Source organism: Rhincodon typus, chromosome 8, assembly GCF_021869965.1.
Source record: "Rhincodon typus isolate 14 chromosome 8, sRhiTyp1.1, whole genome shotgun sequence".
Taxonomy (NCBI): domain Eukaryota; kingdom Metazoa; phylum Chordata; class Chondrichthyes; order Orectolobiformes; family Rhincodontidae; genus Rhincodon; species Rhincodon typus.
Window position 1 is genome coordinate 14,196,721 of NC_063339.1, and position 15,081 is coordinate 14,211,801.

The 15,081-nt window shown below is 45.1% G+C and overlaps 1 protein-coding gene across 1 annotated transcript in view; it reads right to left on the minus strand.

The window, feature by feature from the left end:
- LOC125483702 (latent-transforming growth factor beta-binding protein 1-like) overlaps positions 1 to 14,782 on the minus strand; it is a 119,522-nt gene extending 104,740 nt beyond the window's left edge. Inside the window, exon 1 of the mRNA XM_048600035.1 lies at positions 13,997 to 14,782. Within this exon, the coding sequence (XP_048455992.1) occupies positions 13,997 to 14,562 (566 nt within the window). The 5' untranslated portion in view covers positions 14,563 to 14,782. The remainder of the gene's footprint in view (positions 1 to 13,996) is intronic.
- Positions 14,783 to 15,081: the final 299 nt, after the last annotated feature.

Here is a 15,081-nt window from a genome sequence, read left to right on the forward strand (position 1 = left end):
CTTGAGGTGGGAGGAGGGGATAGGTGGGAGGAAGGACAGGTTAGGGAGGCGGGGATGTGGTGGGCTGGTTTTAGGATGCGGTAGGGGGAGGGGAGATTTTGAAGCTTGTGAAGTCCACATTGATACCATTGGGCTGCAGGGTTCCCAAGCGGAATATGAGTTGCTGTTCCTGCAACCTTCGGGTAGCATCGTTGTGGCACTGCAGGAGGCCCAGGATGGACATGTCGTCTGAGGAATGGGAGGGGGAGTTGAAATGGTTCACGACTGGGAGGTGCGAACCGAGCATAGGTGTTCTGCAAAGCGGTCCCCAAGCCTCCGCTTGGTTTCCCCGATGTAGAGGAGGCCACAACGGGAACAGTGGATGCAGTATACCACATTGGCAGATGTGCAGGTGAACATCTGCTTGATGTGGAAAGTCTTCTTGGGGCCTGGGATGGGGGTGAGGGGGGGGGGTGTGGGGGGGGGGGTAGCACTTCCTGCGGTTGCAGGGAAAAGTGCCGGGTGTGGTGGGGCTGGAGGGGAGTGTGGAGCGGACAAGGGAGTCACGGACAGAGTGGTCCCTTCGGAAAGCAAATAAGGGTGGGGAGGGAAATATGTCTTTGGTGGTGGTTTCAGATTGCAGATGGCGGAAGTGTCGGAGGATGATGCGTTGGATTCGAAGGCTGATGGGGTGGTACGTGAGGACGAGGGGGATTCTGTTTTGGTTGTTATTGCGGTGACGGGGTGTGAGATGAGTTGCGGGAAATGCAGGAGACACAGTCGAGGGCGTTCTCGACCACTGAGGGGGGGAAGTTGCGGTCCTTGAAAAACGAGGACATCTGAGATGTACGGGAGTGGAATGCCTCATCCTTGGAGCAGATGCGGTGGAGGCGAAGGAATTGGGAATAGGGGATGGCATTTTTGCAGGAAGGTGGGTGGGAGGAGGTGTATTCTGGGTAGCTGTGGGAGTCAGTGGGCTTGAAATGGATATCGGTTTCCAGGTGGTTGCCAGAGATGGAGACAGAGAGGTCCAGGAAGGAGAGAGAGGTATTAGAGATGGTCCAGGCGAACTTAAGTTGGGGTGGAAGGTGTTGGTGAAGTGGATGAACTGTTCGAGCACCTCGTGGGAGCACGAGGCGGCGCCAATACAGTCATCAATGTAACAGAGGAAGAGGTGGGGTTTAGGGCCAGTGTAGGTACGGAAGAGGGATTGTTCCACGTAACCTACAAAGAGGCAGGCATAGCTTGGGCCCATGCGGGTACCCATGGCCACCCCCTTTGTCTGTAGGAAGTGGGAGGAATTGAAAGAGAAGTTGTTGAGGGTGAGGACTAGTTCGGCTAAGCGGATGAGGGTGTCAGTGGAGGGGGACTGGTCGGGCCTGCGGGACAGGAAGAAGCAGAGGGCCTTTAGGCCATCTGTATGGGGAATGCAGGTGTATAGGGTCTGGACGTCCATGGTCAAGATGAGGTGTTGGGGACCGGGGAATTGGAAGTTCTGGAGGAGGTGGAGGGCATGGGTGGTGTCACGGATGTAGGTAGGGAGTTCCTGGACTAAGGGGGAGAAAATGGAGTCGAGATAGGTGGAGATAAGTTCGGTGGGGCAGGAGCAGGCGGAGACAATGGGTCGACCAGGACAGTCGGGTTTGTGGATTTTGGGAAGGAGATAGAAGCGGGCAGTGTGGGGTTGGGGAACGATGAGGTTGGAGGCTGTGGGTGGGAGGTCACCTGAGGTGATGAGGATGTGGATGGTTTGGGAGATAATGGTTTGGTGGTCGGGGGGTGCGGTCATGATCAAGGGGGCGGTGGTTGTATCTTATCACTGTGACTGCCCTTGGATTCCAAACCTGAAAAGATTGGCCATTATCACTAAGTAGTCAGCCAGTAATCTGATGCTTCAGCTGAAATGGAGAAGCGGTTGAGGGTTGGGACAGGAATAATGCATCGTGTAAATAAGGCAAAGGCCTGCAGGAAGTGCCTTATGTCACTGCATGGTCAGTGAGTGAAATGCCTTCCCATTCATATCAACTTCAGGCTCCTCTACAGGCATATGCAGGGTTGTATGTGCAAAGTTGATAATGCCATGCACAAGGGTAATTTCTGCAACTAAGACTCAGAGATCTGTCATTCTAATTTATTGGGAGGTATTTAGCATACCTAGCAACTTGACAAGGATGTATCACCTCTTCTTGCCTAGTAGTAGTTCCCTACCTCTGGACCAGAAGATCCCGATTTAAGTCCCACCTGCCCCAGATGTATGTTATAACATATCTGGACAATTGGATTAAAATTACCTACTGTCAGGGCTCTTGTGATGCAGTGGTAGTGTCCATGTCTCAGAGCCAGGATGCCCAGGTTGGAACTATAGCTGCTCCAGAGGTGTGTAATAACATCTCTGAACAGATTGATTCAGGAAAAAATATGAAAAGATCTGAGTTATTTAGGGCTCTTGTGATGCAGCAGTAGCTTTTTTTTTCCTTTCTTCTTAACGGGATGGGGGCATCACTGACCAGGCAGCATTTATTGCCCATCCCTAATTGTCCAGAGGGCAGTTAAGAGTCAACCACATTGCTGTGGGTCTGGAGTCACATGTAGGCCAGATCAGGTGAGGATGGCAGTTTCCTTCCCTGAAGGACATTAGTGAACCAGATGGGTTTTTCCCAACAATTGACAATGGATTCATGGTCATCATTAGATTCTTAATTCCAGATATTTTATTGAATTCAAATTCCACCATCTGCCATGGCAGGATTTGAACCCGGGTCCCCAAAATGTTATGCGGGTTTCTGGATTATCAGTTCAGTGATAATACCACTAGGCCATCACCTCCCCAGCTGTGTCATAATATATCTGAACAGGTTGACCAAAAATACCTACATCATTTTACAAGACTTTATTTGAATCAGCATCAATTAATAGAGATTCCGTGGTAAAGCACAGCCCCTTTATATACTTTGCCTCAATAAACTACAGTTAAGTAGTGCCGGGTACGCACTTGGGGTCAAAGCTAGTGTTAGATGCCTTTGTTTTAGCTCCCTACAGCTACAGGTCTTGGCTCTAGCCTATCCTTCCTTCTGCTCCTCTTCCAGGGCAAGTACCAAATCCATATTCAAATCAATCAAAGCTACGCCAAAAACTCTGATTTTAACAAACTGTCCGTTACTGTCAGTTGAAGCAGTAAAAGGTTCAAAAACAACACTACAGAAATCCAAAAAGACTAACCAGTGATTTACTTGAGAAACCCCTTTAAAAATCATAGGCAATGGCTGCTCACACAAATGATGTCTATAACTGCTAAGGAATTGACAAATAGAGCTGAAGAAAGGGGCATATGGACCCTTGAACAAACACAGTGCAAGACTAATGCACTTAAATAGATGCCTAAAATCTTGGACAGATGCACTGAATGTGTAAAAGAAGAAATGCTTGAAGGTGATGATCAATGAAATCTGTGTGCAAAATTATGGACCAAACAATCAAAAACAGAAATTGCTGAACAAATGCGGCAGGTCTGATATCATCTGTGAAGAAAAAGCAGTATTGAGTTATGAAGAAGGGTCACTGGACTCAGCTGTGTTTTCTCTCCGTAGATGATGCCAAACTTGCTAAGTCTCCCCAGCAATTTCTGTTTATGTTTGTTTCAGATCTTTAGCATCCACAGTTTATATTTTATTCAAGGGCCAAATAAGATCATTTCTGAAACTCCAAAGTTGAACATACCTGACCACTTGACTCCACATCCCACTTATGCTTTTTGGATGGCTTTGTCTCTGACTGAAATTGACATTTAATCCCATATTATTGTTTATTTTGTCATATTTGTAGAATCATGTAAAACAGCGGAAGGATTCACAGCCTGAATAACAATCAGACAGGCAAGCTGTTTCCATAGCTGCAGGAAGGGTTTTATGAGTTCCCACTTAAATGAAGCCAAAAAGGCCAGCAACTCATTCTCCCACTTATTGTGACAGAGTGAAGCAATACCAAGATGTAGAAGCAAAGGTACTTCTTTATGGACACATAATTTCTGTGTCTCGGTGGCGATGTTTGAATATTTTCTTCACTATTTCCTTCATACCCTTTTATATGTTCCATGCTGTTACTTTAAAATACTACTTATCCTATATATTTGTGAAGTTCTTTAAAATGGGCAAATTCTTCCAGACTTCTTCGATAGTAGACCTGCGAGTAGTTAACTGATGGCACTCTTCCAATAATACACAGCCATGCCCTCCAACATGAACATTATCCAAGTTTTAAATACGACTTTCTGAAATTGCTACTGTGCATTCCACGGATTTATACCAGTTAACTGGCTCATTAGCTCCTTTAAAAGCATTAAAGGATCAATTGCCTACTGTAATGGCTTTGTTTACTGCAAGAGAAGTTGCATTCTTAGGTATCACACACTTGAAATCATGCTTTTCTTGGATTTCTTTAGAAAATACAAGTTAAGGCAAAATATTTTTAAATTCTCCATTTTTGAGAAAGCAATGCATGATCAAGCAATTTGATACTATTTACTGTCAGATAAAAGTGGAGAAGTTATTGCACTGGAGCTTGTTCTCTTGGCAAACTCACCATAGTCCCAGAGGACCAAAGGGCTGCGCTCTCTTGAGAGAGGGATAGCAATGGTTGAAAGTGAGTTTAACTTGAGGGGCACCATATCTCAGGTGAGGATGAGGTTGTCAAGGTGGGACCTCTTGGCAACCTCAACCAGTGCTAGAATTGAACTCACACTGTTAGCATCGCTTTGCATCACAAATCAGCCACCCAAGCTAACTGATTCCCAGTTCTCTTAAGTGATCCATTGGTGGCAGCAGGATTGCGATCCACCAAATTATCTATTCTGACTTTGAGCAACAATATTCCCACATGAGAAAAACTTCCCTTTTGGACCATTCCCAACCTGTTCTAGCTGGTACAGGAGAGAAAAAATGGACTGGGGAAAATAATCTGGAGTGAAGACTGAAGTTGATGGAGTCACATTGAAACACCTAGATATAACATAAACAGATAAACTGAACAGAAGATGGTAAAATGTAATGCAGAAGTTAGAAGAATAGAGATAGCCAGAAATAATTTTGTGAAAAAGAAGGATGTGTAAACAGCAAGAAAATGTAAACTCAACAAAGAAAATATTTATGAGTTCCTACATTCTATCCACTTTCCTGTATGGTTTATAAATCTATCAATAAGTCAAAACGGTGGAAAACAGAGGCCTTTAACATGAGAATACTGTGGTGTATAGTCACTTCCAAAACCTCAAGAGTGTCCTATTGGCCAAAGCACCTATTGATGAAGAGATCCAGCACTGCCTCCAGAGTGCTAGCGCAGCCTTCGACCGCCTGAGGAAACGGGTGTTCGAGAACAACAACATCACATCTGACACCAAGCTCATGGTTTACAGAGCTGTGGTGGTTCCCACCCTCCTATATGGCTCTGAGACATGGACTGTCTACAGCTGATACCCCAAGGTGCTGGAACAGTACCATCAAAGTTGCCTGTGCAAGATCTTGCAAATCCGCTGGGAAGAAAGACACACCAATACCAGCATCCTCGACCAGGCCAAGATCCCCAGCATCGAGACACTGATCACCTTTGATCAGCTACAATGGGCTGGGCACGTCATCAGCATGGCTGACATGAGACGCCCCAAGCAGGTGCTCTACTCCCGGCTCCAAAATGGTGGACGAGCCCCAGGTGGACAGAGGAAGCGCTTCAGTGATACCCTCAAGGTCTCACTGGTGAAGTGCAGCATTCCCACAGACACATGGGAATCACTGGCCCAAGACTGTCCAAAGTGGAGGCGGAGCATCCGGGAAGGTGTCGCTCACATTGAGATTTGTCTTCAGGATAAAGTGGAAGCCAGGTGAAAACAGTGTAAGGAGTGTGCTGCCACACCAAAGCTCCACCCACACCTTCCTACGACCACCTTCTAAGAATATTGGATAATGGATGTCACCATCTCCATGTAGTGGAGGAAGTAGTGAGGGTGGCAAGGCCACAGAATGTAATCTGAATAGAGAACTCTAATGTGCATGACCAAGAATGGCTCAACAACACCAAGAATGGCTCAACAGCATCACTACTGACTAAGCTGGCTGAGTCATAAGGGATATAACTGCTGGATTGTGCAAACAGCAAGCAGTAAAGGAATCAATAAGAGGGGAAAAAAAAGTGCTCGATATCATCCTCAATCTACCCATCATAGATGCATCTGTTCATGGTAGAATTAGCAGGAATGACTATTGCAATGCCTTTTGGAGACAATGTCTCACCTTTACATTGCGGAATCTCTCCATTGTAGTGAATGATATGGATTTCAAATAGAGCTGTGAGGTGTTTTCATCCATCACTGGAGGAGGAATATCTAAAAAAAATCACCAAATGATGGGGGTGCCCAGTGCCTCAATGCAAAAGACGAGGCTGAAGCATTCACGAGTTTCTTCAGCCAAAAGTGCTGAGTGGCTGATACATCTCAGATTTTATCTGGGGTCCCAGAATTACAGGCACCAGTCTTCAGCCAATTTAATTCACTTCATATTGTATCAAAAAATGGCTGAAGGCACTGGATATTGCAAAGGCTGAAGGTCCTGAGAGCATTCTGGCAATAGTTCAGAACACATGCACTCCAGAACTAGCTGTGCATTCAGCTAACCTGTTCTAGTACAAACAACACTAGTACATACCTGGAAAAGTGTAAAATAGCCACATATGTATTGTCCACAAAGGGAAAGTCAAATCCATCACAGCCAATTACCATTCTATCAGACTATTCTCAATCATCAGCAAAGTGATGCAAAATGCCTCAACAGTACTGTCATGAGGCACTTAGTCAACAATAATCTACTCAGTGATGTCAGTTTGGGTTCCACCAAAGCCAGACAGTTTCTGATCTCATTACATGATCCAAGCACATGATCATGGGCAAAAGAGATGACCTTAAGCAGGAAATAAGAGTAGCTGCCCTTGCTATCAAGACCTCATTTGACCAACTGTGGCATCAGGGAACCTGAGCAAAGTCATAGTCAATAGGAATCAGAGAAGAACTCTCTGCTGGTTAGAATCATACCTGATACAAAGGAAGATGCTCTCAGCTGATGAGGGTCAGTTATTTCAGCTACAGGACATCACTGCAGAAGGTTCTCAGAATAGTGACATAGGCTGAACATCTTCAGCTGCTTCTTCAATGATCTCCCCTTAGAACGTAAGAACTAGGAGCAGGAATAGGCCATCCAGCCCCTCGAGCCTGCCCCACCATTCAATGAGATCATGGCTGATCTTTTTGAGACTCAGCTCCACTTACCCGCCCACTCACCATAAACCTTAATTCCTTTACTGTTCAAAAATTTATCTAGCCTTGCCTTAAACACATTCAGCGAGGCAGCTTCAACCGCTTCACTAGGCAGGGAATTCCACAGATTCACAACCCTTTGGGTGAAGCAGTTCCTCCTGACCTCAGTCCTACATCTGTTTCCCTTTATTTTGAGGTTATGCCCCCTAGTCCTAGTTTCACCTGCTAGTGGAAACAACCTCCCTGCCTCTACCTTATCTATTCCCTTCATAATCTCATATGTTTCTATAAGATCTCCCCTCATTCTTCTGAATTCCAATGAGTATAATCCCAGCCTACTCAGTCTCTCCTCATAATCCAACCCTGTCAACTCTGGAATCAACTGAGTGAATCTCCTCTGCAACTCCTCCAATGCTAGTATATCCGTTCTCAAGTAAGGAGACCAAAACTGCACACAGTACTCCAGGTGTGGCCTCACCAGGACCCTATACAGCTGCAGCATAGCCTCTCTGGCTATGGAGTTTTTAAACTCCATCCCTCTCGCAACGGCAGACAAAATTCCATTTGCCTTTTTAATTACCTGCTGCACCTGCAATCCTACTTTTAGCGATTCATGCACAAGGACACCCAAGTCCCTCTGCACAGCAGCGTGCTGCAATTTTTTACCATTTAAAACATAGCCCATTTTGCTGTTATTTCTACCAAAATGGATGACCTCACACTTATCAACATTGTACTCCATCTGCCAGACCTTTGCCCACTCACTTAGACTATCTATATCCCTCTGTAGACTTTCAGTGTCTTCTGCACACTTTGCTCTACCACTCATCTTCGTGTCATCTGCAAATTTTGACACACCACACTTAGTCCCCAACTCCAAATCATCTATGTAAATTGTAACCAATTTCGGTTGCAACACTGATCTCTGAGGCATACCGCTAGCCACTGACCGCCAACTAGAAAAACACACATTTACCCCTACTCTTTGTTTTCTACTAGTCAACCAATCCTCTATCCATGCCAATACATTACCTGTCATACCGTACAACTTTATCTTATGTAGCAGCCTTTGGTTTGGCACCTTGTCAAATGCCTTCTGGAAATCCAGATACACGACATCCCAAGGTTCCCCGTTGTCCACCATGCAAGTAATGTCCTCAAAGAATTCCACCAAATTAGTTAAACATGACCTACCCTTCATGTACCCATGCTGGGTGTTCCCAATGGGAGAATTTATATCCAGATGTCTTGCTATTTCTTCTTTAATGATAGATTCAAACATCTTCCCCACTACCGAAGTTAAGCTAACTGGCCTATAGTTACCTGCTCTTTGTCTACTTTCTTTTTTAAACAGTGGCGTCACATTGGCTGTTTTCCAATCTGCGGGAACCACCCCAGAGTCCAGTGAATTTTGGTAAATAATTACTGGTGCTTTTGCTATGTCCCCCATCACCTCTTTTAGTGAATGCATTTCATCAGGGCCAGGAGACTTGTCTACCTTTAGCCCCATTAGCTTTCCCAGCACTGCCTCCTTAGTGATAATGATAGTTTCTAGGTCCTTACCTGCTATAACCTTCTTGCCATCACTTTTCAGCATGTTATTTGTGTCTTCCACTGTGAAGACTGACACAAAATAACTGTTTAATGCCGCGGCTATTTCCTCATTCCCAGTTATTAAATTGGCCTTCTCATCCTCTAAAGGACCAATGTTTACCTTCGCCACTCTTTTACGATTTACATATTTATATAAACTTTTGCTGCCTGTTTTTATATTTTGAGCTAGTTTACTCTCATAATCTATCTTACTTTTCTTTATAACGTTTTTCGTGGCTTTCTGTTGGCCTTTAAAAATTTCCCAGTCTACTAGTTTCCCACTAATCTTTGCTTTGTTGTATGTATTTTTTTTTAATCTGATACTTTCCTTTATTTCCTTAGACATCCATGGCTGACTATTTCTTTTCCTACAGTTCTTCCTTATCACTGGAATATACTTCTGCTGAGCATTGTGAAAAGTCATTTTGAAAGTCCTCCACTGTTCCTCAATTGACCCACCATAAAGTTTTTGCTCTCATTTTACCTTACCTAACTCCTCCCTCATCACATCATAGTCTGCCTTGTTTAAGCACAGGACATTGGTACTGGATTTAACCTTCTCACACTCCATCTGTATTTTAAATTCGACCATACTGTGATTGCTCCTTCCGAGAGGATCCCTAACTGTGAGATCATTAATTATTACACAGGACTAGATCTAGGATAGCTTGCTGTCTTGTCATCATTGCTCCCCCTTCATCATGAGGTCAGAAGTGGGGAGGCTAAACTGATGTTTGCACAGTGTTCCTCAGACGCTAAAACAGTCTATGTTCAAATGCTGCAAGACCTGGACAACATTCAGGTTTGGGTTGATAACTGGCAAGTTACACAGAAACCAGGTAATGACAATCCCCAACAAGGCAGAATCTGACCATCATCCCTTACATTCAATGGCATTATCGTCTCTGAATTGACCACAGGGGGTCATTACAATTGAGCAAAAACTGAAATAGACCAGGTATATGAATACTGTTGGCTACAAGAGCAGTTCAGAAGCCTGAAATGCTATGGTGAGTAACCCACTACCTGTCTTCCCAAAGCTTGTTTGTCATGTACAAGGGGCAAGTCAAGAGTGTTTTGGCATTCTCTCCGCTTGCCTGGATGAGTCAGGCACCAACAACACTCAAGTAGCTCATAACTATCCAGTAGCCTGCTTCACTGTCATGTAATCTAACACCATTCACTCCCTCTACCACTGATGCAGAGTGGCAGCAGGATGTACCACCTACAAGATGCACTGCAACTACTCACCAGGGCTCCTTCGATGCATCCTTCCAAACTCATGACCTCTACCATCTAGAATGCTGCAAGATCCGAACAAGGGGGCCCCACTATTGGGTAACAAGGTGGCTTGGTGGTTAGCATAGCTTCCTCATAGCGCCAGGGACCTGGGTTTGATTCCAGCCTTGGGTGACTGTGTGTGGAGTTTGCACATTCTCCCCATATCTGCGTGGGTTTCCTCCAGGTGCTCCAGATTTCTCCCACAGTCCAAAAGTGTGCAAGTTAGGTGGATCGGCCATAGTAAATTGCCCCTAGTGACTACGGTAGGCAATGCAAAGATAAGGTAGAGAGTGGGTCTAGGTGGTTTACTTTTTGGAGGGTTGGTGTGAATCTGATGGCTGAATGGCCTGCTTCCACACTGTAGGGATTCTATTCTATGATTCTAGAAGGTTAGGGGTACCAGATGCAAAAGAACACCACTGCAAGTTCCCATCTAAGGCACTCATCATCCTGTCTTGGCAATGTATCACTGTTCCTTCAGTGTCACTGTGTCAGAATCCTGGAACTTCCTCCTCTACAGTATTGTAGGTCTACCTATCCCTTATGGGCTTCAACAGTTCAAGAGTCAGCTCACTATTTCTGAGGGCAATTAGGGAAGGGCAATAAATGCTGGCCTAACCAGTGATGCCAACATAGTTATTGAATAAAAAAAAATAAAAGTATCATACAATTTGTGACCTTGTGCCAAAAGCCAATGTTTCCTGCTTTACATTTTTATTTTGATGTGCCTCTTAGCTGTGTTATAGTCAACCACGGTACTGCAAGAGACCAAATCCATCATAACACACCCAGTGCATTGCATACTGTGGTTAACCTTCTGCAGTTCTAACTGGCCTCACGTTGTTGATACACCAATGCCTTCCAGTCATTGCTGACATCTGCTTCAAATATATGCCTGTTACAAACTTGTACTTAAGTTTGTTATTGTTGTAATGTTGCTCTATGATGGAAAGTGTAGAAATGTTGATTTCTTTTACATATTTTTCCGTATTAGAGTTCCTGTCTGTTTTCTTTCCACTCTTGCCTGTCATTACATACACAATCCCCAAAATAATTCATTTAAACACCCTATTGTCTCTAAAGATCCATTGGATAGATGATTGAAAACGTGTGTAGATTAGTATTAGTCACAACCCCACTGAAATATTCATAAATATTTAACAACATTCCAGGGATCACATCTTTGGAAAAATGTCAAAGCACTCTTATGGTTTTGCTGTAATTTTTATGGTCACTACTGTTCAGATTCTCCCAATTTAGTTTTCTCTACCACCCCAATAGAATATCGCCCCATTATGAATGGAACATGACAAATTATTATTCAACTTACCTCTTTTCAACGAAAGGGAAATGGTAGGAATACTTAAATAAACGTTGCAACAGACTGGATTCAACCGGGCAAATTTAACTTCTGTTTTGCACCCCACCCCCCAACACCACCCACCCCCCACCCCCAACACGAGACAAAGTACTGGCATTTCAATGGGTCTGCAATCACTTTCGCAAAGTCTCATTATTGTAACTGGCCTAACTTTGTCAATGAACGCACTTCTACTCTGCGATTTTAAAAGAGGTACATATTCTGCTTGTGTTATGTATTATTCAGTCCGTTCCCTGTGGAAAACGGTTTGTTGTGTTTTTTTTTTCAATTTTTGCGAGAAGCAACAAGGGCCCGTTTGAAACTAGACACTGCGAGGCTCAAGTGATCTCTGTGGGATTGAACTGATCTCCCTTGTTTGATCTCAAACAAAACCTCACAGAAGACACGGGAGAGCTAACAGCGCCACGCTACAAAACCACCCAAAATCACAACCCATTCAACCACCGCTAGCGATAGGGAACATGTCCCGGGCGAAGTGCTTTCACGTTTTTAATGTTGCTTATTCCCCCGAGACCGCACACCCTTTTGTTTATTTAGGATGAGTCTTACTGTGGGCCACTGCGCTTTCCCCTGACCTTGTTCAATGTTTTCTAAAGCTGTCATCGACCAAACGAGGAGAAGGCGAATTGTGACTTAAAACTACATTTTCTTCCAGCAAAAATGTTCATCCACCACCCACCCTCCCATCGCAAATTTGGCTGTTGGCGCCGTCGTTTCTTTTAAGAGCATGAAGGCATTAAAACTGGGGTTTGTGATTTCATTTTAAAGCATGCCCAGTAAAGCGAGGTTCCTTTCTTTTTTACCCTGGAGCCAAAACAGTTAAGACTGGGGGATATCGTTCAGTTGATGTCATATCGCGCCGATACTTCACCCAAAATAGACGGGCACACCAGGTTTACTGTCTTACTGGAAACGGCACAACTTTGGGACTGACTACACCTAGCAGAAGGCAAGCCTCGGTGTTGCAAGGTTGGAAAAGTGCATTCCGATGATACTCTATGGATATTCCTACCCAGCAATCGCTAAAGAAATGCCCAATTGGCGTTCCCATCACTTCACTTCCCACTTGACACCGCAACACAAGCTACAACACAGAGGAGAGTGAGTGCAAACGACTAGCGTGCACACAGCCCTCAGTTAGGATCTCCCGTGTAGTTCCCAGCCGGGTGTACTGAGCGAACAGGGAATGGGCGAGGGTTCAGAAAAGATTTACCAGGATGTTGCCCGCACAGGAAGAATTTGAGTTATAAGGAGGCTGGGACTTTTTTTTTCACCGAAGTGTAGAAAGTTGATGGATCTGTAAATTATGAGGGGTACAGATAAGGAGAATAGCAAAGGTCTTTTCCCTAGGGTGGGGCAAGTTCAAACCTAGGGGGCATATTTTTAAGGTGAGAGGAGAAAGATTTAAAAGGGATCTGAGGGGCAACTTTTTCACACATGAACTGCCAGACGAAGTGGTAGGTGCAGATACAGTTACAACATTTAAAAGACATTTGGACAGGTACATGGATAGGAAAGGTTTAGAGGGATATGGGCCAAACACAGGGCAAGTGGGACCAGTTTAATTTGGGAAACATGATCGGCATGGACGAGTTAGACAGAAGGGTCCGTTTCTGTGACTCTAAGCCTCGTTTACTGTGTTGTTGCGACCCCAGACTTGCATCTATCCGTGTTTGTGCAACAAAAACCGGAAAAGCTCAGCGGGTCTGGAAGCATGTGTGGGGAGAAATCAGAGATAACGTTTCGGGTCCGGTGACCCTTCCTCAGAACTGCACTAATAATGTGAATCGCGCTCTCCTACACGCGGTACTCTTTTAACCCTTAAACTGCAGCAAACCAGGTTCTGATCCATCAGAGTTCCTGGTGTGGATAGGACACAGTGCAGTCAGAATTCCAGGGAGAGGGGATTCAGCCCAGGGAATTGATTCTAAATTTGTTTACGTTATTGAGAGAAATACTGATTCCAAAGTCATGTCCCGTCGACATCCTGGAGGCTGAGGAAGTTTAGAGTATCCAGTGTCGGCTCTCTGGGACATTAGATGAAAAAAAATAAATACAGGTGGAGACACCGTGCCTTCGCCTCACCGGTAAATGCGGGATTGTTAACGCTCGGTTCAAAATAAAACGTGGATCGATCGTGGTATTGGTGGGGGGGGATGTTATGGGGGTAGGTGCAGACATTTCAGAACAATATCAAGCGAGAGTAGGTTTAATGCTATCTGAAGGTAAACAGGCTGCAGACATAACTGGATGTAAATTAAACGCAGTTTTCAAGACTCTATAAATAACTTGAATTATTTCGCATAAGTCTATATTGCAACACTGACTTATTTGAACTAATTCATAACGCTGAAGATCCAATGTGCTTAATGCACTGTGCACAAGTTATTTATGTCTGAGAGAGTAGTTTTTTGTATATATAATGTTGATTGTTATTAACAGGTCATAAATTTACACCAGATTCTCACCCTATCAGCCTCCTGGGAGGTGTTCGCTTTCCCGGGCTCTGTCTGTTCAGTTGCCGGTTCCTCAGCTGGGACCCACTCGCCGTGATCCTGCTTCTCAGGGATCCCGGAGAGAATGCGGTCCGTCCAGGTGAGCCCTTGCCTGCAGCGGGCTCCTGCTCCTGGCTTGAAGTTGCTCCCCGGCCGTTCCACACCGGGCTCCGGGCCGCCCCGTACTGTATCCGAGCGCTCTCCCGGGACGACACGGCGCTAATCCGGGACGTGATGGGGCGACGGATCCTAGCGGAGGCACTCCGGGGGGAAGCAGCATCGCTTGGCCGCAGTGAGAGGGGATTGAGCCGGGCTGCGGTCCCGCTTCCCCACCTTGCTGTGCCCGCTGTCAGGTTGGCGTTCAGAGCTGGAGACCTGCTGTTAAAACTCCTTTGAGACTCACTGGGGACCACAAAGCTGCCCCAGACCACCAGGACTGACATACAAATCCAGAAGCGACTGCACTGCATCTTTCCCACTGGGTGAACTCCAAATAGCAGCTGTTCAGTATTTTTTTTATATAAAAAGGTCCTTTTCATGAAATCCCAATGCGTTCTTGAGCAGGAAAAGCACACACACAAACTTTTTGCAAACCTCCAATGAAACGTGTTCCTTTAGCTCCCTGTTTTTTAAAAAAAAATGTGAAAAGCACTTCCCAAATCGTTCTTTACAGAAGACTGCAGGCTGTGATAGAGTCTGTTACATGCGGGTGACTGTCAGAATCCCCGGGAACTAACTGTGGGTCGGAAAGTAATTGGCTCCTCGCCTTGGAGTTTTTAAACTCTCGCTTTCTTTTCAGATTCCTTTCTGAAACAAGCATTACGTCTAGAGGACGCTGTCGCCCACTCTCAGCGAACTGTGACGTCGGGACAAAACCTAATTTAGAGATGGTTTTGTTTAGGGAAGAAAAAAAAATTCCTGTGTTTACAACCCTCCTCTTGACTGGCAGGAGAGAGACAAGGCACACAGGAGGCGGCGAACATTGTCACCCATTGGGAGAGGTTAACTCATGTTCACCTAGTTAGCAACAGTCCCAGCTTCCTCACATTGCACACTTC